This window comes from Hemiscyllium ocellatum, chromosome 40, assembly GCF_020745735.1.
Source record: "Hemiscyllium ocellatum isolate sHemOce1 chromosome 40, sHemOce1.pat.X.cur, whole genome shotgun sequence".
Taxonomy (NCBI): domain Eukaryota; kingdom Metazoa; phylum Chordata; class Chondrichthyes; order Orectolobiformes; family Hemiscylliidae; genus Hemiscyllium; species Hemiscyllium ocellatum.
Genome location: NC_083440.1, coordinates 13997943 through 14022686, shown reverse-complemented (window position 1 = coordinate 14022686; position 24744 = coordinate 13997943). Strand labels below are relative to the sequence as shown.

Here is a 24744-nt window from a genome sequence, read left to right as displayed (position 1 = left end):
AGAGAGATCAGAATTGAACGCAGTATTCCAAAAGTGGACTAACCAATGTCCTGATCAGACTGATGCTGGAAAAGTACAGCAGGTCAGGCAGCATCTGAAGAGGAAAAAACTCTGGTTTCCAGCATCTGCAGTCTTCACTTTTGCCTAAGCAATGTCCTGTACAACCGCAACATGACATCCCAACTCCTCTACTCAATTCGGTGCTTGTTTTTGACTGGTGTGGACATGACGTGATGATGGACTGAAGGGCCTTTTTCTGTCATAGATTTCCATGACTCTATGACTATAGTTAGCACTATAACACTTCAATTCTACTGGCATGTGAGAATCTTGACACAAATAAATCTGTCCTGCTCCATCCTATATCTCCTGTATCATTTCTAAGCCAAAATACTCGAGGAGAAAGTGAGGTCTGCAGATGCTGGAGATCAGGGTTGGAAATGTGTTGCTGGAAAAACACAGCAGGTCAGGCAGCATCCAAGGAACAGGAAATTCGACACTTCGGGCATGAGCCCTTCATCAGGAATGTTTCCTGATGAAGGGCTTATGCCCGAAACGTCGAATTTCCTGCTCCTTGGATGCTGCCTGACCTGCTGCGCTTTTCCAGCAACACATTTTCAACTAAGCCAAAATACTGTCCAGTTTTCTATTATTAGCCCCTTTCAATTATTTGATTTGATTTGATTTATTATTGTCACATGTACCTTGGTAAATTTTGTTTTGCGTGCAGTACAGGCAGACCATACCATACGAAGTGCATTAGGGAAATAGAACAGAGCGATGAATAATGCTGCAGAGAAGGTGCACATAGATCAACATGATATTTAAAACTTGAGAGGGTCCATTCATCAGTCTAATGTCAGCAGTGAAGAAGCTGTTCTTCAATCTGTTGATATGTGTGTTTAAGATTTTTTCTCTTCTGCCGGACGGTAGTGGTTGGAAGAGATTATAACCAGATGGGAGGGCTTGTTGGCGTTAGTTGCCTTTCTGAGATAGCAGGAAGTATAGGTGGAGTCAACGGATGGGACAGTAGTTTGTGGATGAAGTAGGTTTTTTCCCACTTTACTCTATAGCCCTGAATCAATTACAAAGCAAACTCACCCCGAGTAGTCCCATAATGGCAGTAACCAAACCCAAATTAGTCCCACTGCTCCAATTCCTCTCCTTAGTTTTGCATCCAAATTAAGTTCAACAGCAAGATCCATTCAGCGACCCTGAGCCATCTCAGAATAGGGCCAATTTAAAGACTCTTACCAGAATGCCAGACCACCATGGAATGAGGACTGGTTGAAATGGGCTATGGGGCGTTAAAATCGTCGAAGCAGTTGCCAAAACACTGATTGTGAAGCCCAAAGCGATTTGGATCAACTGCGGAGAGTAACAAAGCAAAATAGGGAATCAGCAATAAACAGGCATAAAGGTTCGGTGATTAGCAGACAATCGATAATTCAATGAGGCATTCGGTTTTCTAAGTCAAAATCAGGCACATGACATTTCTAACTGAATGGACACCAAATCTCCGAATGATTTGGGTTATGCTCCACAACAGAACAGACATTTAATTTAACAAGCATCGGGAGGTAATGTTCTTGAAGATTTGTGACTGGCTTAACAATCCAGAAGCCCTTAGCAATGCTTGGGACATGGATGCCAATCCCATCAGGCATCTGTAACGAAATCATGAAACCAGAATCGATTGTAGGAAAAGGCTAACTGGCTTGTAAATGTATTTGAGGGGGAATAAATTAATCTCCCTTACCTGGAAAGATTCCACCACACCAATGTGATTGACCGCAAAAGGCACACAGATGAGGAAGGACAAGTAAAAGTAGCAATGCCCTTGGAAAGAAGTAGTTTAGTATGGTTTACATTAAGAGGAGCTGCTGAATATACCATGGATTGTGTGACCACACTGTGGCTTTAAGACATGATAGAATGTTTTTTTTTAAGAGAGATTTTAAGGCAGAGGTGCTGAGCTGCCTACCACGGTCACGAGGGTAAACAGCTTGTGAGGCCTTGGATTTTTTTTAAAAACGTTGGAACCACAAACTGTAGGGGTGTGGGCAAAACTCCCACTGAGCCATGACTTTCAGGTTCAACTTTCAGCATTTGCTGGTGGGTCTTGATGAAGTGGAAGCTATTTTTATTCCGCTGTCTCTGTTATAGTCAAAAGCTGGGCTGTTCTCTTATTGCTACTGGAGTTGCATGTGAGACCATCTGTTTTCTGAATTTGCCTTTTTTGCCAAGAGTATGTTTGTGGGATATTACTATATTGGAACAGTTAATTTGTAATAGTTACCACATTATTCTGTTATGGCATCACCAACCCAAAGAAACCCAAACATATAAATGGAAAGCAGGACTTTTCAGCAGTGCTTCGCCTGAGGCCCACTGAAGCTGCTACCTAGTAGGGTGACGAAACGTCTGGAAATGAACCTTCCAGCTCAGCGAGCAAACCAAATTCATTCTGTTAAATTTTTTCTAATTCCTTCTTTATTTTGTTTATTTTAACTATAGCAGATGAATAAAGTGTGTTTTGGTCTGGTCCATAACAAATTGATAACATTATTAAAGGAATGGAGTTTTCCTTCTGTAATTGATTAGTGATGTTCATGAATAAATAGAATTGGAAATTTAAATTGGGCACAATGACAGGATTTGAAGTTGAACTTTTCATGACATGGTCATGAAATTCAACAATTGCGCATGTACGATGAGCCAGTGCAATTGAAGTTGGGTTAAGGCAAGTCATCATTGAAGTATGGATTTATAATGAATGAAAAGTTGAATCTGCAACATGGTTTCCTCCAGGTGTTCTGGATTCCTCCCACAGTGCAAAGATGTGCAAGTTAGATGGATTGGCCATGGTAAATTACCCATAGTGTCCAGTCATCTGCAGGCGAGGTGGGTTAGCCATTGGAAATGTGGGGTTACAGGTTTAGGGTGGGGGTGGGATGTTCTTCAGAAGGTCAATGTGGACTCAATGGATCGAATGGTCTGATTCCACATTGTAGGGACTCTACCATTCCAAGCTTCTATGAGGTTGTCTGTCATTTGTAGATGAAGGGACATTGAAATGTTGAATGCGTTGTCAATGTCTGTAATTAACAAAGTCCACAGAGGATTGATTACATTTAGTTAGGGATGGAGACTGACATACACAAAGAATTGAGAATGTCAATCCAGAAGTGAGAGAGTGAGGGGGATGGTTTGCTCAGGTGGCTGGGACAATGCAGAGTGATACCAACAGCATGGGCTCAACTTCCACATGGGCCAAGGTTCTCATAAGGACTCTCCTCCCGAGAGACCTGTTCACCCTTAGGCAAGACTATCACCTCATGAGAGAGTGGTCCTATGCTACAATAGCACAATGGCAATTTTAGCTTTATTGCAAAAATGAGCACTGAAGCAACAAATGTATAATATTTACATGGACACGACACAAACGTAAAATGGTTGAGGCCTTTATATATCCTTCTGCTCTGAAATCTAAGACTGTGTAATAATATCCAGACTGGAATGGACACTGGAACACAATTGTACTGGATTGGATAAACTATGGAACACATCGTACGCTGATAATCTTAATTAAGTTTTTTAAAAATTTATTCACAGGGTGTGAGTAGTATTGACCAGGACAGCATTTGCTATTTATGCCTAATTGCCAAGAAGGACCAGTGGAGAGTTAACCACATTGCTGGAATCACCTGTGGGGCAGACCAGGTACGGACGGCTGTTTCCTTCCCTATTGGACAATCGAAGGCCAAATGGGTTTCCCGACAATTTTCCACAGGGATCGGCTCTGGGTCCTCTTTTGTTTGTCATTTGTATACACAATTTGGATAAGAATATCAAAAACATGGTTAGTAAGTTTGCAGAAGACACCAAATTAGTGGCATCGTAGACAGTGCAGAAGGTTTCCTAAGATTACAAAGGGATCTTGATCAAATGGGTCAATGGGCTGAAAAATAGCAGATGGAGTTCCATCTGGATAAGTGGATATTTCATTTAAATACAGCAAACAAGGGTTGGGCTTATACTACTAATACTAGGGACAAACATTGTCAATAAATTCTCATTGAGCACCACTCGGGTCTTATTGCATCTGTCTTTTGGAATACTCACAGAAGGGTATCGTAGCTTTCCATCACGACCATAGTCTTTGGCTTCCACTTTACCTGAAAGAAATTAACCTATGGAAAACATTTCATCCTCAGGAAATCAAAAGAGGTTTCTGGTATTCTATCAGCAATGATCCATGCATATTTATTCAAAGTCTTTGCAATATTCAAAGCTTAGGTTATTGATATACATCATTTGATCTTGCTTTAAATCCCTACCTCGAGCCCAGATGAGACAAGAGATTGCTTCGAGTCATGCAACATAAAGAGAGACCCTTCGGCCCACCAAACATTTACCTGAAACTTGGTCGATAGCCTACTGTATGCAGACACTTTAAGATTCTTCAGAAATGTTGCGAGAGTTTCTGCCTCCCCAGCCTCTCAGCCAGCACTTTCCCCCATATTTCTACCATCCTCTAGGTGAAAAGATTCTGCCCTCAGATCCCAGTTATGCCTCATCTTAAACTTTTACCCTCTTAGGTCTCTCTGCCATGGGGAGGAAATTCCCACGATCCACTCTGTCTGTGCTGGTTTAGATTCTATGTCAGGGCCTGACTTTAGATGTAGGGTCCTTCCTCAAAATCCTCACAGACAGCATTTCCATTGAAGTCACTCCGCATTTGCTAACACTGAACAGGACATAAACATGGGTCAAAGGAGACAAAGCCTCAGTGAGAGGCGACTGAGAGAATGTGAACTTAGCTGTGTAAGCAGCTTGAGAGGGTAACAGGTCCACTAGGTGAGCGGTCAGGGTGGTAACATGGACAGGAGGTCGTGGAGTCATAGAGACGTACTAGAACAGAAACAGACCCTTCCGTCCGACTCGTCCATGTTGAGCAGATATCCTAAATTAATCGAGTCCCATTTGCCAGCATTTGGCTCATATCCCTCTGAATCCTTCCTAGTCATATACGCATACAGATGGATTTTTAATGCTGTCATTGTACCAACCCCCCACCATTTCCTCTAGCAACTCATTCCATACACGCTCCACCCTCTGTGGGAAAAAGCTCCCACTCAAGTCCTTTTTAAACCCTATTCCTCTCACCTCCAACCTATGCCCTCTAGTTTCGGACTTCCTCATCCCGGGGGAAAGATCTCGGTTATACATGCTATCCCATATTGCTCATGCGGGAAAGGAACGGGCAGGAAGACTGGGGTTTGGACTGTCACTCAAGGGGGCTTGGCTGACGCTTATACTCTAACTTTTCCTGGGTTACTCTCCAAGTAATTGTTTCTGAATTCTCCGAAGCTCCCTGACTCTAGCCTTTGACTTAATGGTTCCTGATGCAGAGTAATCTGCTAATCATAAGGTTCAACTCTCAGGTCATTTCCACATCGCTAGTGCACTGCAACCCTCGATGGGGCTAAGCCCCCCTCATTTCCTGACGTGATCGAATTTCCAATCAGCTGGGAGTTTCGAAAAGTACGGCCAATACATCTTTTAGCTCACCGGACACTTCCCTCGCACCTTAAGATGCTGACCGGAATATTTAAATACTCACTTGAGGTCAAGATGTTTGCTTTCCCTTTTCTCTGATTGATTGGCTGCTTTAACGCTGAATCTTGGACACGATCAGGCTTCACTTCTACCGATACTCGTTCTAGATGGCTCACTGATCGTTCTAGATCACTCACTGAGTGTTTCCTATGTCCATCAAGTTCATCAAGGCCCTGCACAGATAGGGATACCACTGAATCTCTGTGACAGTATTCTGGTTGGACGTCCACCACGTGAACTACAGCAACTGCAGGGGGGGGGGGGGATTGATTATGTTACACATTCTCCAGAACAATGAAAGATGGGGAAAAAAATTGAATTCCTCCTCCACACCCCCACAACTCCCAACAGGCAAAGGGTTCTGAAAGGCAAATCCCCCGAGGTGTGGAAGGAATAAAAGACGATCCGAACAGATTTCATACGGCATGTCTGACTAATAGAGTTGAATGTTTGAGGAGAAAAAGGGAGAGTTGATGAAGGCAGTGCATTTGATGTGGATGTTCGAAAGGTCATTGATAAGATCCCACTGTCTTGGAAAGTAAAACCTTACAAGCCTTAGTGGGTGGCACGGTGGCACAGTGATTAGCACTGCTGCCTCACAGCGCCAGAGACCCGGGTTCAATTCCCGCTTCAGGCGACTGACTGTGTGGAGTTTGCACGTTCTCCCCGTGTCTGCGTGGGTTTCCTCCAGGTGCTCTGGTTTCCTCCCACAGTGACAATGATGTGCAGGTCAGGTGAATTGGCCATGCTAAATTGCCCGTAGTGTTAGGTAAGGGGTAAATGTAGGGGTATGGGTGGGTTGTGGGTCGGTGTGGACTTATTGGGCCGAAGGGCCTGTTTCCACACTGTAAGTAATCTAATCTAAGCCAAGAGAGCAGAGCAAATTGGATTGAAAGTTCTCTCAACTCTACACAGCCACCCACATACTTGACCTACCTCCCGATGTCACCAGCACTAGCCCAAACCTCCACCCACACATTTACCCATTCACCGATGTTAGAACCGAACCTATGACAGGCATGTCCATGGTTTTCCCCATGTTGTGCTCTACTCCTTTGGAGGTCTCCACTGGTCGCTGTACTGCATATTTATCACAAAGTGGAGCTCATAAACATGGAAGTGCTTGGAACTGGTGGAAAAATCAAAGTGAATTGAACAGAATGACAGTCAACTCTGTTGTGACAGACTAAATTTGAAAAGGGGCTTGATGGAGGAGACCGAGGGAAGTTGTTGCCTCTAGTTTTCAAACGGTTGGTTTAGAACATCTGCATCAAATGCACTGCCTTCATCAACTCTCCATTTAAACTCCTCAAACATTCTAACCCTCTTTGTCAGACAAGATATGCATTGAATCATTTACGAAAACAGTGAGGAAATATTTCTTCATTGAGCAGCTTCGCATTTCCCTCTGTCAGATTGTTGTGACGCTATTTAATATTCAACAGAACTCGCATCTGACAGGAAATTATTATCCCTGTCAAGTTGTCAGAGATCCTCAGTCAGTATCATGGTAGAACTGGTTAAAGGAGCAGTATGATCTGCCCCTACTCATATTTGTTATGTGCTTTGCATTTTTTTTTATTCTGGTGAGACACATTTTACTGTTAAATGTTAACCACATTCACCAAACTGGTTTCTGTCATTAGGATCCTTGCTAATAACAGTAAATAAATGAATGAGACCTGTTTCCTGTAGACAGTTTATCTGCTTGAATCCCGTGAAATCTCAAGTAGACTAACTGTACAGAAATGGCTTCCCATTAGTAAGGCCCACAGGCTAAGCGATACAAGGTCATAACACCGTAAGGCCACTTGGCCCATTGATTCAACTCTGCCATTTGATCATGGCTGATACGTTTCTCAATCCCGCTGTCCTCCCCGTCACCTTACTAAGCATGAACCTATCTATCTTTGCCTCAAAGCCACTCAATGACTTGACCTCCACAGCCTGCTGCGGCGATGGTTTCTATGGATTCACCAGCCTCCAACTGTAGAAATTTCTCGGAAACGTCCCTCAACTACGTGAGACCGAAATTCAGAAGACCTTTCTCACCGAGCAGATTGGATTATCACCTCCGGCAACTTCTTATGTGTTAAGAGACAACTCGAACGTGCGAAGAGAACGTGAAAGAAGTGGAAAACCCGAAAAAGGTTAAGTTGACCCCATCCCGACAACAAGAAACCGGAGGTCACCAGGAATAGACTGCCTACAGTGTTGGCCCATCAAGCCCACACTATTCCTCCCGGACAGCATTCCCCCCTCCAAACTGAGCCCACCTACCCTCCATTTCCCAGTGGCTAATCTACCTAGGCTACACATCCCTGGGCACTATCGGCCAGTTTAGAATGGCCAATCCACATAGCCTGTGCATCTTTGGACTATGGGAGGAAACCGGAGCGCCTGGGGGAAACACAGACTTGGGGAGTGTGTGCAAAATCCACGCAGAAAGTCGCTCGAGGCTGGAATTGAACCCAGGTCCATGGTGCTGTGAGGCAGCAGTGCTAACCACTGACCCTTCTATAATCTGCCATGTGAACTTAGCACATTAGCAACCTATTATTCCCCAGGGTCTACAATTCCAACGCAAACGCTTGGCTCAAAACACTCAAATCTTCCAGCTGCAAGAAAAGCACCAATTGAGTTTTGGAAAAAGGAAAATGGAAATCACCTTTCCCCTTATCAGCTTGTCCACCAGATCCATTCGGGGTATGCTTTCCAGAATGTCCACAACCACGTTTGTCGCTTTCTGCTTCTCCTTGTAGAATTTCTTCAGCAGATCCACCACCTTGAAAGCATCGGCATTTTCTAGTTTGCCAGCTGGTACCCGGTGCTCTCCCAATAAGTACCTGAAGCGTTTCATCTCCTCTTCTGTCAAATCCTCTAGAATTTGCTGAATTTTCTCCATGACCTCCTGAAAGAAATGTGGAGATGTGCTGCATTTGTCATACGATATCATGGTGTAGAACTTTCAAAGAGGATAAAAAGTGACGCCGATTGTTGGCAACGCAATATTAATGCTCGATTCAATGAGACTGTGTCGAATTTCCATCACCCAGTGCACAGATCTCACTAGCTCCATGTCCCATCATTTATAAATGTTATCAGTCTCAGTTTTGAACACTCCAAAAGGTGACACTTAATAACAGAAGAGCAGGAGTAGGCAGGCAGGAGGCTGGGAGAACACAGCAAGCCAGACAGCATGAGAAGGTGGCGAAATCAACATTTCAGGCACAATCTTTCTTCAGGACCGACGGTGGGGGGTAAGGGGAGCTTGAAATAAACGGGGTGGTGGTGGGCTGGAAACAGGTAGATTGGTCGATGGGAGGAATGAACCCAGTTGGTGGCTGGGGGGAAGGGTCAATGAGAGGAATGGAAGGGAGGAGGGGAGATTCTAGCATGGCAAGGCCATTCGAGCCTGCTTCACCATTAATGCAACCATAGCTGGTCTCATCTCGGCCTCAACTCCACATTCTTGCCCGCTTACCATAAATCTTCAACCTGTTACTCATTAGAAATTTGTCTTGTTAAAATTACTCAACACCCCTGCATCCACCACACTCCAGGCTGGTACATTCCACACATTCATGAACCAACTAATTTCCCCTCCTCCAATCTGCTACCCCTTATCCTAAAATGGCCTGTTTGGGTTTGGCCTTTATGAGGAAACATCCTTTTCCTGTCTGCTTTGGCAATCCCCTTTATAGACTTCAATCAGATCTCCTCTTATCCTTTCAAATTCCAAAGAGTATCAGCCTAAACCTCTCAAGACAAGCCCTTTACCTCTGGGGTCAATCTAGACAAAGTGCTCCAGACTGCCTCCAATTACACAACATCCCTCCTCAAGTAAAAGAACCAAAACTATATGTAATACTCTAGATGACCTCTCGCTAATGCCTTGTATTGTTGCAGAAAGACTTCTTGATTTTTATATTCTGTCTGTCAACAATGTCACAATTCAAATGGCCTAGGAAGATTTCACTCAAATAATACCAACCAAGGCATTCACCAAATTTCATTACAATCCAACTACAAGGCAACACAATCCAGTCCTTCACTTTGAAGGTCTATCAGTGAAAAATTAGCCTTGGGCTCAGACTGGTTCATCGAGTAAAAAATGAGGTCTGCAGATGCTGGAGATCACAGCTGAAAATGTGTTGCTGGTTAAAGCACAGCAGGTCAGGCAGCATCTCAGGAATAGGAAATTTGACGTTTCGAGCATAAGCCCTTCAGCTTATGCTTGAAACGTCGAATTTCCTATTCCTGAGATGCTGCCTGACCTGCTGTGCTTTAATCAGCAACACATTTTCAGCTCAGACTGGTTCATGCCTTGGAAAGGTCAATCTTCTCTCCGGGTTCTGACAGACTTTTGACACTGCCCCTAGGCATCAAATTACTGCCATATTTTCAGCTTTTATCAAACTCAGACCATTGAGCTGTTCCTGATTCTCTCAACGCCCCAGTATGCTACAGCTGCACCAAGCAAATTCTGCTTGGAGGTTTCCGTCAGTGTCTCCACTTCCACTGTTAGCTGCACTCAACTTCTGATGTCTCTCAGAGACATGTGCTGCCCTAAATCCCTAGAAGGTGACTTGGATAGCCTAAAACCTGTTTTTTTTTCAATCCTGTCAATGGTCACTTCCAAGCTACACCCAATCTCACCCTGTAAACATTCCAATCCATTCATTTTCAGCTCCATCCATCTGCATGACAAACTAGCCTTTTGTGGATGGCTCCGACTTAAGAAAAACCGTTGAATGTTTAACTTTCTTTCTTTATTTTTCTACGCCGTCCCTAAGATTTTGTGCCTGGGTACCTTTGTACCTAAGTGCTTCTGTTTTCATGAAACAAATCCTAATTCATGGAACCCCTACAGTGTAGAAGTAGGCCTTTTGGCCCATCATGTTGGCACTAACCCCTCAGAGGAGCAAAGGACTTTTGCCAGAAGCGTCGATTTTACTGCTCCTCGGATGCTGCTCTTCCAACACCATTAATTCACATTCCAGCACTCTACCCTATCCCTGTAATCCTGAATTTCCTAAGGCTAACGCACCTAACCAGCAGGTGAATAGTGAAGCAGGCTCGATGGGGTAAATGGGTCTAATGGTCTTCTGGTCTTACATCACTTCCTGAGCAACTTAAGATGCATTCATCTGAACTGGGCAATTTGTTAACTGTCAGTGCTTTGAAGTGTTCAGTTATTTCTTGCTATTAGATATTAATGGGCGGCATGGTGGCACAGTGGTTAGCACTGCTGCCTCACAACGCCAGAGACCCGGGTTCAATTCCCGCCTCAGGCGACTGACTGTGTGGAGTTTGCATGTTCTCCCCGTGTCTGCGTGGGTTTGCTCCGGGTGCTCCGGTTTCTTCCCACAGTCCAAAGATGTGCGGGTCAGGTGAATTGGCTATGCTAAAATGCCCGTAGTGTTAGATAAGGGGTATGGGTGGGTTGTGCTTCGGAGGGTAGGTGTGGACTTGTTGGGCCGAAGGGCCTGTTTCCACACTGTAAGTAATCTAATCTAATAAGTTCTGAGCAATATTTCTGTCCTTATTCTCCACTCTGCTGTAGTAACATTAGCTTCACTCTCTTCAACTGTGAGATCAAATGAATAGCCTGTGTTCCTTACTTCAGTTATAGCCATCAGAAACCCCCTTGTTCTCACTTAGTTGTTAAATCAGGTATTTAATAACTATTTTACTTTTACTTCTGCAAAGAAAAATGCATGCATTCCTGCAATGTCTGCTAAATCTGTCACTTTACACTTCCTCTATGATTTCTCAATGTCTTGCTCCACTGTCTGCATTCTGCAGGATTTCAATGAAATCTCAACATGGAAATAGAACATAGAGCAGGACAGGCCCTTCGGCCCTTGATGTTGTGTCGACCTTTTATCCTACTCTAAGATCAAACCAACTGACATAACGTTCAATTTACTATCATTCGTGTGTCGACCCAAGAGTCGCTTAGATGTCCCTAAAGTGTCTGACTCTACTGCCACTGCCGGCAATGCATTCCACACACCGACCACTCTTTGTGTAACGACCCTGCCTCTGACATCTCCCCTGAACCTTCTTCCAATCGCCTTGAACTTATGCCCTCTTGTGACAGCCATTTCTGCCCTGGGAAAAAGGCTCTGGCTTTCACTCTACCTTTCGCTTCCAGCCTCAGGTGACTGTCTGTGTGGAGTTTGCACTTTTTACCTGCATCTGCGTGGATTTCCTGCGGGCGCTCCGGTTTCCTCCGAAGATGCGTAAGTTCGGTGGATTGGCCATGCTAAATTGCAAGGAGAAAGTGAGGTCTGCAGATGCTGGAGATCAGAGCTGGAAATGCATTGCTGGAAAAGCGCAGCAGGTCAGGCAGCATCCAAGGAACAGGACATTCGACGTTATGCCCGAAACGTCGAATCTCCTGCTCCTTGGATGCTGCCTGACCTGCTGCGCTTTTCCAGCAACACATTTTCAGCTCATGCTAAATTGCCCATGGTGTTCAGGGATGTGTGGGTTGGTCAGGTGAAAACGTGGAGTAATAGGGTCGGGGTGGGATACTCTTCGGAGGGTCAGTGTGGGCTCTGAAGCCCAAAAGTGGCAAATGGCCTCTTTCCACACTATAGGGATTCTATAAATCCTTTTCTATGCCCCTCACCATCTTGTACATATCTATCAGGTCATATCTCAGCCTTCATTGGTGCAGTGAGAGAAGCCCAATCTCCCTCAACCTTTCTACATAAGGCATTCTCTTTAGTCCCGGCAGCATCCTGGTAAATCTCCTCTGTACCCTCTCCCCATCCTTCCTATAATGAGGCGACCAGAGCTAGACACAACATTCCAAGTGTGATATAACCAGAACTCTATAGAAATATAATAGGATCCCTATGGACTGCCAACATCAGTACAAATTATGAAGGCCACAACATGCAAAGATACGTTTGGATTGCGTGGAAGCAGGTATGTTAAGATTGAGGATTTTTGAGGTCTGTACCAAGTCATCCCAGTGTCAAGAAACAAGTGAAACACGAGTTTGCCCAGTGCCAAAGGTGAAATCAATTCAATGTTTCCGATCTGTGCCAGGCCGTTGTAAAGTGATTTGTTTTTAGTCCACTTCAGTGATCTGGGTGGCATACTATCGCACTTTTTTCTTGCTGCATCAGCTCATTTCTTGGAAGTTGCAATGAACTCTGCTTCCACCGGCTACTCGAGGTCACAGTCCGCAGAGTCACAGCATTGTGACAGGGCAGAAGGAGGCCGCTCAGTCCATCATGGCTGCATTGATTCTATCCCCTCGTGCCAATCTCCAGCCTGTTCCCCAAATCAACACACAGGCAACCATTCAGTGCCTCAGCGCAAACTGCCACCACTATGTTTCCAGGCTGACCTTTCCACTCATGATGCCAGTAGCATCATCCTTCCTCGATTTGCACATCAGTTTTAACTCTATAAGCGAAAGTGAGGACTGCAGATTAGAGTTGAGAGCGTGGTGCTGGAAAAGCACAGCATCCTGATGAAGGGCTTTTGCCTGAAATGTCGATTCTCCTGCTCCTCGGATGCTGCCTAACCATGTCGTGCTTTTCCAGCGCCACACTCTCAGACTTTTAAATTGATGCCTTCTCTCATTTCCTCCTTACAGTACATGGGAACAGCTTCTCCCTAGCTACTCGAACAACTCCCACTCATGATTTGGAAAACCTCCATCTGATCTCCTATCAACATCCTTCTCTTGAAGAAGAACATTAGATTAGATTAGATTACTTACAGTGTGGAAACAGGCCCTTCGGCCCAACAAGTCCACACCGACCCGCCGAAGCGCAACCCACCCATACCCCTACATTTACCCCTTTACCTAACACTACGGGCAATTTAGCATGGCCAATTCACCTAGCCTACACATCTTTGGACTGTGGGAGGAAACCGGAGCACCCGGAGGAAACCCACGCAGACACAGTCTCAACACTCTCCTCAGAACTGCAGTAAATCACCACAAATCACTGCAGAAATAAAGTTCACCCCTTTGGGTTCTCTGAAGTTAATGGTTTTAGAAAACAAAGCATTTGGACATCGGTAACAGTTTCACCTTATTCCCTCCTATTCAAACAGTTCAAATTATCTGAGCAACACAATTTTAAAAAAGTTTCATTAATCGTTTGCATTCTGAAGAAACAGCTCTAGTTATTTTTCATTTATATATTTACCGAAGTGAAAAATTTTCATCATTGCTAGTCAACCTGCTTAAAGATATTTGATTGTTTCTAAAGTATTTTATTTCTCTCAGAATTGGAGTACGCTGTTCTGGAATCCTCAGCTTTACTTTGTAATTCCCTCAATTAAAACCTTTCACAAACTGTGACGGTACGAAGGGAAGTTCTTACCTCACTCGCGAGACAAAGCTGTCGGGCAGTCCAAAGCAACTGAAAATTTGTCCTTTGCGATGAAAAATCAATCCCAAATGAAAAGAAAACAAGGAACGGTGGATGCTGAAGACCTGAAACGAAGCCAGAAATCACTGGAGAAAGCCTGCAGGGCTGGCAGCATCTGTGCAGAGAGAGCAGAGTGAATGTTTCAAGGCCAGCGACCCTTCTTGAGAACACCCCACACCCTGCTGACTGACAGCTAGCACAGTCATTTAGAAACAGTGTTTGCAACCCTTTGAGAATGTGAGCTGTAAAAACAACATGCTTACAAGGAAAGATGCAGCTCTGAATCAGACATCACAGACAACACAGAAGGAAAGGAAATACATTAGCCCGAAGGAAAATGCCAGCTGAATCACTGAACCATTCGGTCAACTTGGTGGATTGAAGGGTAGTGTTGACGTGGGTGATTAGATTAGATTAGATTACTTACAGTGTGGAAACAGGCCCTTCGGCCCAACAAGTCCACACCGACCCGCCGAATCACAACCCACCCTGACCCATTCCCCTACACCTAACACTGCGGGTAATTTAGCATGGGCCAATTCACCTAACCTGCACATCTTTGGACTGTGGGAGGAAACCAGAGCACCCGGAGGAAACCCACGCAGACACGGGGAGAACGTGCAAACTCCACACAGTGAGGCGGGAATTGAACCCGGGTCTCTAGCGCTGTGAGGCAGCAGTGCTAACCACTGTACCACCGATTAATGTGGATATGGACATTCAAAGGTGCATTATGGAGTAAGGTTGCAAGCTGGGCTCGTGACACCACACGGTAACATTGATCGATCGCAGTTTGTGTGATGGGATATGCTGGCGGATGGTTCATTTAGCCTTAAGGGATAACACGAAGCTGTGCTCAAAACTCCAGGCAACCGAAGCTAATTGTCTCAAGGCTAGGTACAAACTGGGTTCTTTGAAAGTTCAGTCATTCCTTCGAAGAGTAACAGATGGCTTCAGTATCAAAGCACAGTCATAGAATCCTGACAGTGTGGGAGCAGGCCCTTCGGCCCAGCAAGTCCACACAGCACCATTCCCCTATCCTTTTAGGGCGGCACGGTGGTTAGCGCTGCTGCCTCACAGCACCAGGGCCCCAGGTTCCATTCCAGCCTCAGGTGACTGTGTGGAGTTTGAACATTCTCCCTGTGTCTGCGTGGGTTTCCTCCCACAATCCAAAGATGTGCAGGTCAGGTGAATAGGCCATGCTAAATTGCCCACTAGTATTCATGTTAGGAGGGAAATGGTTCTGACTGGGTTACTCTACGGAGGGTCAGTGTGGACTGGTTGGGTCGAAGGGCTTGTTTCCACGTTGTAAGGAATCTAATCCTATTACTCCACATTTACCCTTGACTAATGCTCCTAACCTACACATCCCCATGCACTATGTGTACGGTCAATTCACCTAACCTGCACATCTTTGGGGTTGTGGGAGGGAACCCATGCAGAGAGCAGAGCACACCCATGCAGACATGTGGAGAAGGTGTAAACTCCACACAGATACAGTCACCCGATACTGGGATTGAACCTGGATCCCTGGTGCTGTGAGGCAGCAGTGCTAACCACTGCGTCACCATGCCACCATACAACCGCAGCATTAAACAGGCAGTGAATTGAAGAGTCTCTCCTTGGCTGCTGATGTACTTAGGGACGATACTGAGACAGTGCCACACTTCTGACAGGGAGACTTTCAGCTCGAAATGAGTCCATGATCCAACTTTAAAAGCAGACCCAAATATGAGAACAAACTTACAACTGTGGAAAAATGTTGCTGTGCTGCGTTAACTGTCCTGTATCACTTCAACTAGTTTCATTTTATATTTCTCTTTGCAAATATAACTGGATTTATAAAATCATGAGTGGCATAGATAGGGTGAATGGTAGTTCTCTTTTTTTTCCCAGGTTTGGGGGTTTGAAGACTAGGGGGCACATTTTTTAGGTGAAAGGAGCAAGATTTTTAAAAAGCCACTGTTTATACCCAGAGAGAGGTTTGTGTGCAGAAGGAACACCAGAGGAAGTGCTGGTTACAATGTGTAAAAGACACTTAGATCGGGACATGAATAACAACGGTTAAGGGCCAGGCATAAGCAGCTGTGATAAGTTTAGTCTGAGATTATGGTCAGTATGGATTAGTTAGACCAAAGGCTCTGATTCTATGATTATGCAAAAGAGATTCTCCCATTTCTCAACTATACCTTACCATCTGAAAATTGTTGGCTGTGTATTCTCTGACACCTGTGATATTACTTCAAAACTAACTGATTGTGTGACATTTTGAGGAATGTGATTTCTAACTCTCTGACTATGAGCAACAGCATGAACTCAAGGAGGTCAAACAGCAACACAGTGTGAGCACAAGATGTTTTTATTCTAAGCTGATGCAACTCCTGAGTTTAAATATAAAGGTATTGCTGGAGAGGGAATCCCGAAATCGGTAAGTTTGGATTTACAAACTTAGGCAAAAATGTCGCAGAGTCGAGAGGGTGGTGCTGGAAAAGCACAGCAGGTCAGGCAGCGTCCGAGGAGCGGGAGAATCGACATTAGCCATATCACAGAGGCGGGCAATCTGAAACAAACAGAAAATGCAGGAGAAATTCAGCAGATCTGGCGGCCTTAGTGGAGAGAGGGACAGAGGGAAGATTTTGGGTCTGGGATTTTACCTCATGGGTTGCAGGATGTGGGGTGCCCGTGTCTGTTTTAATCAAGTCCCTGTGTTGAATTTACGACAGCCTGCCTCAAAGGCCTCAAAGTGATTTTGACAGAACTTTGTTCACCGCAGGCAGTGAAGAAAGCTAATGGCATGCTGACCTTCATAACAAGAGGAATTGAGTATAGGAGCAAAGAGGTCCTTCTGCAGCTGTACAGGGCCCTGGTGAGACAGCACCTGGAGTATCGTGTGCAGTTCTGGTCTCCAAATTTGAGGAAGGACATTCGGGCTATTGAGGAAGTGCAGCGTAGGTTCATGAGGTCAATTCCCGGAATGGCGGGACTAGCATATGTTGAAAGATTGGAGTGACTGGGCTTGTATACCCCTGGGTTTAGAAGGATGAGCGGGGATCTGATTGAGACATATAAGATTATTAAAGGGTTGGACATTCTGGAGGCAGGAAGCACGTTTCCCCTGATGGGTGAGTGCCGAACCAGAGGACATAGTTTAAAAATAAGGGATGGGCCTTTTAGAACAGAGTTGAGGCAAAACTTCTTCACCCAGAGAGTGGTGGGTGTATGGAATGCTCTGCTCCAGAGGGCAGTGGAGGCCAAGTCTCTGGGTCCTTTCAAGAAAGAGATGGATAAAGCTCTTAAAGATATTGGAATCAAATGTTATGGAGATAAGGCAGGAACAGGATACTGATTGTGGATGATCAGCTATATTCATAATGAATGGTGTGCAGGCTCAAAGGGCAGAATGGCCTACTCCTGCACCTATAGCCTATTTTCTATTCTCTATTGCTGTAACCGCTCACCAGATTGATTTCCCCGATGCAGTCTTTCTTTCTGCTTATTACGAACTGTGTGTCAGGTAGGTGCGTTGTCTCAATTATGTTTATATAATTAGTGCACAGGTAAAGCTAGACTAAGGAATCTTCAATTTTCATATTCACTTTGCCAGAACAGCTTCTTCCCTGCTATTACCAGACTTTTGAACGGATGTCTCATATGTTGGCAGCATGGTGGCACAGTGGTTAGCACTACTGCCTCACAGCGCCTGAGACCTGGGTTCAATTCCCGACTCAGGCGACTGACTGGGTGGAGTTTGCACGTTCTCCCCGTGTCTGCGTGGGTTTCCTCCGGGTGCTTCGGTTTCCTCCCACAGTCCAAGGATGTGCGGGTCAGGTGAATTGGCCATGCTAAATTGCCCATAGTGTTAGGTAAGGGGTAAATGTAGGGGTATGGATGGGTTGCGCTTCGGTGGGTCGGTGTGGACTTGTTGGGCCGAAGGGCCTGTTTCCACACTGTAAGTAATCTAAGATGGTAATCTAATCTAAAGCTAGACTAAGGAATCTTCAATTTTCATTTTCACTTTGCCAGAACAGCTTCTTCCCTGGTATTACCAGATGTCTCACATATTAAAGTTGATCTCCCTCTGCACATTCTCTGTAGCTGTAACACTATATTCTGCATTTGATTCCATTATTCTGATGTTCGTCTTTAAGTGTCACATCGCTGGTTCCTTATTTCTAAAACCAAAAGAGGAAATGCTGGAAAATCTCAGCAGGTCTGGGAACAACTGTAAGGAGAGAAAAGAGCTGACATTTTAAGTCTAACTGACCCTTTGTCAAAGCTAAAAAAACAGGAGAAATCGGGAGGTATTTATACCAGGCTGAGAGAAGGTGAGTCATGGCTCCAGAAGCAAAGGTAGCAATAAAGAGGTGATAATGACAGTGCACAGAGAGATTACAGGGAGATTAGGAGCTGTGAATGACCAAGGCTGAAGCCAGTGCAGTGTGACAAAATAACTGGGGGATGGGGGGGATGGGTGAAGCAGAGGCAACATGGAAAACAGGGGAGAAGGGCAGCAAAAGGGGAAGGGGAGAGGAAAACGGTGATGAGAGAGAGGGGAGCGAGAGAAAGAGAGACCATCAAGAAATAAGAGGTACAGAACAGTGAAAAAAAAAATAAAATAAAATAAATGAAATAAAATTATGGAGCAGAATGAAGACAGAGGGGTCAAGATGGGATTGTTGAATTCAGTTGCTGAAGTTGTTGAATCCAATGTTGAGCCCGGCAGGCTGTAACGTGCCTAGTCGGAAGATGAGATGCTGTTCCTCCAGTTTGTGTTGAGCTTCACTGGAACATGGCAGCAGGCCACGGACAGACATGTGGGTATGGGAGCAGGGTTGGGTGGTGAAGTGGCAAGCCACGGGAAAGTCCGGGACCTGATTGTGTACAGACCGAAGGTGCTCAGCAAAGCGAGCACCCAGTCGGCGTTTTGACTCTCCGATATAGAGGAGACCACATTGGGAGCAGCGAATGCAATAGACCAAACTGAAGGAGATACAAGTGAAACGCTGCTTAATCTGAAATGAGTATCTGGGGCCTTGGATGGTGAGCATGGAAGAGGTAAAGGGGCAAGTGTTGCACCTTCAGCGATTGCACGGGAAGGTGCCGTGTGTGATGGGAGAGGGGTTAGGCGTGATGGGAAGGTGCCGTGTGTGATGGGAGAGGGGTTAGGTGTGATGGGAAGGTGCCGTGTGTGATGGGAGAGGGGTTTAGGTGTGATGGGAAGGTGCCGTGTGTGATGGGAGAGGTGTTAGGTGTGATGGGAAAGTGCCGTGTGTGATGGGAGAGGGGTTAGGTGTGATGGGGAGGTGCCATGATTGATGGGAAGGTGCTGTGTGTGATGGGAGCGGGATTAGGTGTGATGGGAAGGTGCCGTGTGTGATGGGAGAGGTGTCAGGTTTGATGGAGGAGTGGACTAGGTTTGTCCCGGAGGGAACAATTTCTGCAGAATGCAGACGGGGGAGGGAAGGGCAGATGTATATAGTGGTGGCGTCGTGTTGGAGTTGGCGAAAATGGCGAAGGATTATTCTTTGCATGTGAAGGCTGGTGGGGTGAAAGGTGAGACCAAGAGGGACCCTGAGAGGGGAGGGAGGGAGTGAGGGTTGTGGCGCAGGAGTTGGCTCGCACGCTGTTGAGAGCCCTGTCAACAACTATAGGTTGGAAGCCACGGTTGGAGAAGAAGGAACACATATTAAGAGCATCACTTTGGAAAGTGGCTTCATCGGAACAAATGCAGTGGAGGTGAAGGAGCTGAGAGAAAGGGATAGAGTCCTTACAGGACATAAGGTGAGAATTGGGAAATAAAGCAGGGTAGGTGATGGAGGTGTCAGTGGGGGAGCACTTTGGGGCAAGCAACCAGAAGTCTATTCGTTTTAAAATCATGATGGAAAAGAATAGACCAGATCTAAAAGTTGAAGTTCTAAACTGGAGAAAGGCCAATTTTGACGGTATTAGGCAAGAACTTTCAAAAGCTGATTGGAGGCAGATGTTCGCAGGTAAAGAGACGGCTGGAAAATGGGAAGCCTTCAGAAATGAGATAACAAGAATCCAGAGAAAGTATATTACTGTCAGGGTGAAAGGGAAGGCTAGTAGGTATAGGGCATGCTTGATGACTAAAGAAATTGAGGGTTTGGATAGTGAGGAGGGCTGTTGTCGGCTGCAAAGGGACTTAGATATGATGCAGAGCTGGGCTAAGGAGTGGCAGATGGAGTTCAACCCTGTCAAGTGTGAGGTTGTCCATTTTGGAAGGACAAATAAGAATGCGGAATACAGGGTTAACGGTAGGGTTTTTAGTAAGGTGAAGGAGCCGAGGGATCTTGGGTTCATAGCTCTTTGAAAGTTGCTACTCAGGTAGATAGAGCTTGTAAGAAGGCCTATGGTGTATTAGCGTTCATTAGCAGAGGGATTGAATTCAAGAGTCGTGAGGTGATGTTGCAGCTGTACAGGACCTTGGTAAGGCCACATTTGGAGTACTGTGTGCAGTTCTGGTCACCTCACTTTAGGAAAGATGTGGAAGCTTTGGAAAGGGTGCAGAGGAGATTTACCAGGATGTTGCCTGGAATGGAGAATAGGTCATACGAGGATAGGTTGAGAGTGCTAGGCCTTTTCTCATTGGAACGGCGAAGGATGAGGGGTGACTTGGTAGAGGTTTATAAGATGATCAGGGGAGTAGACAGTCAGAGATTTTTTCCTCGGGTACAACAGAGTGTTACAAGGGGACATAACTTTAAGGTGAAGGGTGGAAGGTATAGGGGAGATGTCAGGGGTAGGTTATTTACCTAGAGAGTGGTGGGGGCATGGAATGCGCTGCCTGTGGGAGTGGCAGAGTCAGAATCATTGGTGACCTTTAAGCGGCAATTGGATAGGTACATGGATAGGTGCTTAAGCTAGGACAAATGTTCGGCACAACATCATGGGCCGAAGGGCCTGTTCTGTGCTGTATTGTTCTATGTTTGGTTAAGAAAACGAAGGAAGCATATATCAGGTATAAACAGGACAGATCGAGTGAATCCTTAGAAGAGTACAAAGAAAGAAGGAGTATACTTAAAAGGGAAATCAGGAGGGCAAAAAGGGGACATGAGATAGCGTTGGCAAATAGAATTGAGGTGAATCCAAAGGGTGTTTACAAATATATTAAGGACAAAAGGGTAACTAGGGAGAGAATAGGGCCCCTCAAAGATCAGCAAGGTGGCCTTTGTGTGGAGCCACAGAAAATGGGGGAGATACTAAATGAATATTTTGCATCAGTATTTACTGTGGAAAAGGATATGGAAGATACAGACTGTAGGGAAATAGATGGTGACATCTTGCAAAATGTCCAGATTACAGAGGAGGAAGTACTGGATGTCTTGAAAGGGTTAAAGGTGGATAAATCCCCAGGTCCTGATCAGGTGTACGCGAGAACTCTGTGGGAAGCTAGAGAAGTGATTGCTGGGCCTCTTGCTGAGATATTTGTATCATCGATAGTCACAGGTGAGGTGCCGGAAGACTGGAGGTTGGCAAACATGGTGCCACTGTTTAAGTAGAGCGGTAAAGACAAGCCAGGGAACTATAGACCGGTGAGCCTGACCTCAGTGGTGGGCAAGTTGTTGGAGGGAATCATGAGGGACAGGATGCACATGGTTTTGGAAAGGCAAGGACTGATTTGGGATTGTCAACATGGCTTTGTGGGTGGGAAATCATGTCTCACAAACTTTGCTGAGTTTTTGAAGAAGTAACAAAGAAGATTGATGAGGGCAGAGCGGTAGATGTGATCTATACGGACTTCAGTAAGGCGTTCGACAAGGTTCCCCATGGGAGACTGATTATCAAGGTTAGATCTCATGGAATAGAGGGAGAACTAGCCATTCAGATACAGAACTGGCTCAAAGGTAGAAGACAGACGGTGGTGGTGGAGGCTTGTTTTTCAGACTTGAGGCCTGTTACCAATTGAGTGCCACAAGGATTGGTGCTGGGTCCTCTACTTTTTGTCATTTACATAAATTATTTGGATGCGAGCATCAGAGGTACAGTTAGAAAGTGCGCAGATGACACCAAAATTGGAGGTGTAGTTGATAGCAAAGAGGGTTCCCTCAGATTACAACAGGATTTGGACCAGATGGGCCAATGGGCTGAGAAGTGGCAGATGGAGTTTAATTCAGATAAATGCAAGGTGCTGCATTTTGGGAAAGCAAATCTTAGCAGGACTTGGTAAGGTCCTAGGGAGTGTTGCTGAACAAAGAGACCTTGGAGGGCAGTCTCATAGCTCCTTAAAAGTGGAGTCGCAGGTAGATAGGATAGTGCAGAAGGCGTTTTGTATGATTTCTTTTATTGGTCAGAGTATTGAGTACAGGAGTTGGGAGGTCATGTTGCGGCTATACAGGACATTGGTTAGGCCACTGTTGGAATATTGTGTGCAATTCTGGTCTCCTTCCTATCGGAAAGATGTTGTGAAAACTTGAAAGGGTTCAGAAAAGATTTAGAAGGATGTTGCCAGGGTTGGAGGACCTGGGTGACTGGGAGAGGCTGAACAGGCTGGGGCTGTTTTCCCTGGAGCATCGAAGGCTGAGGGGTGACCTTATAGAGGTTTACAAAATTATGAGGGGCATGGATAGGATAAATAGACAAAGTGTTTCCCCTGGGATCGGGGAGTCCAGAACTAGAGGGCATAGGTTTAGGGTGAGAGGGGAAAGATATAAAAGAGACCTAAGGGGCAACTTTTTCACGCAGAGGGTGGTATGTGTATGGAATGAGCTGCCAGAGGAAGTGGTGGAGGCTGGTACAATTGCAACATTTAAGAGGTATTTGGATGGGTATACGAATAAGAAGGGATTGGAGGGATATGGGCCGAGTGCTGGCAGATGGGACTAGATTGGGTTGGGCTATCTGGTTGGCGTGGACCGGTTAGATCGAAAGTTATGTTTCCGTGCTGTACATCTCTATGACTCTAATAGCTGTAGTCCAGATAGCTGTGGAGTCAGTGGGCTTGTAATGGATATCAGTGGATAGACTATTGCGGGAAATGGAGACAGAAAGGTCAAGAAAAGGAAGGCAAGTGTCAGAGATGGACCGGGTGAAGGTGATCGAGGGATGGAAACTGGAAGCAAAGTTTAGGAATTTTTCCAGGTCAGGACAAGAGCCTGAAGCCGCACCGAAATAGTCATCGATGTACCGATAAAGTAGTTGTGGGAGGGGACCCGGGTAGCCCTGGAACAAGAAAAGTTCCACATATCCCATCAAAAGACAGGCATAGCTCGGACCGAGCCAGGCGGAGGAGAGTGGTGGTGGATGGAGATTGTTCGGGTCTCTTTATGAGAAAGAAGTGAAGAGCTTTCAAGCCGTCTTGGCGTGGGATGGAGGTGTAAAGAGATTGCACGCCCATGGTGAATAGAAGGTGGTTAGGGCCGGCTGAACTTGTTCGCTCTCTCAACAATGTCTCCTTCAACTCACCCCATTTTCTCCAAATCAAAGGTGTGGCAATAGGTACCTGCATGGGTCCCAGAACAAGGGTAGGCTCCCTCTTGTTCTCACCTTTCACCCCACCAGCCTTCACATGCAAAGAATAATCCTCTGCCATTTTTGCCAACTCCAACACAACGCCACCACTAAATACATCTTCCCTTCACTCCCCCTGTCTGCATTCTGCAGAGATTGTTCCCTCTGGGACAACCTAATCCACTCCTTCATCACACCTAACATCTCTCCCATCACACACGGCACCTTCCCATCACACCTAACCCCTCTCCCATCACACACAGCACCTTCCCATCACACCTAACACCTCTCCCATCACACAGGGCACCTTCCCATCACACCTAACACCTCTCCCATCACACCTAACCCCTCTCCCATCACACACAGCACCTTCCCATCACACCTAACACCTTTCCCATCACACACGGCACCTTCCCATCACACCTAACCCCTCTCCCATCACACACGGCACCTTCCCATCACACCTAACCCCCCTCCCATCACACACGGCACCTTCCCATCACACCTAACCCCTCTCCCATCACACACGGCACCTTCCCATCACACCTAACCCCTCTCCCATCACACACGGCACCTTCCCATCACACCTAACCCCTCTCCCATCACACACGGCACCTTCCCATCACACACGGCACCTTCCCATGCAATCGCTGAAGGTGCAACACTTGCCCCTTTACCTCTTCCATGCTCACCATCCAAGGCCCCAGACACTCATTTCAGATTAAGCAGCGTTTCACTTGTATCTCCTTCAGTTTGGTCTATTGCATTCGCTGCTCCCAATGTGGTCTCCTCTACATCGGAGAGACAAAACGCCGACTGGGTGCTCGCTTTGCTGAGCACCTTCGGTCTGTACACAATCAGGTCCCGGACCCTCCCATGGCTTGCCACTTCACCACCCAACCCTGCTCCCATACCCACATGTCTGTCCGTGGCCTGCTGCCATGTTCCAGTGAAGCTCAACGCAAACTGGAGGAACAGCATCTCACCTTCCGACTAGGCACGTTACAGCCTGCCGGGCTCAACATTGGATTCAACAACTTCAGATGATTATCCCATCTCAACCCCTCTGTCTTCATTCTGCTCCATAATTTTATTTCATTTATTTTATTTTATTATTTTTTTCATTGTTCTGTACCTCTTATTTCTTGATGGTCTCTCTTTCTCTCGCTCCCCACTCTCTCATCACCCTTTTCCTCTCCCCTTCCCCTTTTGCTGCCCTTCTCCCCTGTTTTCCATGTTGCCCCTG

At 45.8% G+C, this 24744-nt stretch overlaps 1 protein-coding gene across 1 annotated transcript in view; it reads right to left on the bottom strand.

The window, feature by feature from the left end:
• The window catches only part of LOC132834543 (uncharacterized), a 37659-nt gene extending 23537 nt beyond the window's left edge, over positions 1 to 14122 (bottom strand). Inside the window, exons 1-5 of the mRNA XM_060853474.1 lie at positions 13983 to 14122; positions 8291 to 8533; positions 5627 to 5795; positions 4126 to 4178; positions 1255 to 1368 (exon numbers count right to left, since the gene is read on the bottom strand). Coding sequence (XP_060709457.1) covers positions 1255 to 1368; positions 4126 to 4178; positions 5627 to 5795; positions 8291 to 8527 — 573 coding nt within the window. The 5' untranslated portion in view covers positions 8528 to 8533; positions 13983 to 14122. The remainder of the gene's footprint in view (positions 1 to 1254; positions 1369 to 4125; positions 4179 to 5626; positions 5796 to 8290; positions 8534 to 13982) is intronic.
• Positions 14123 to 24744: the final 10622 nt, after the last annotated feature.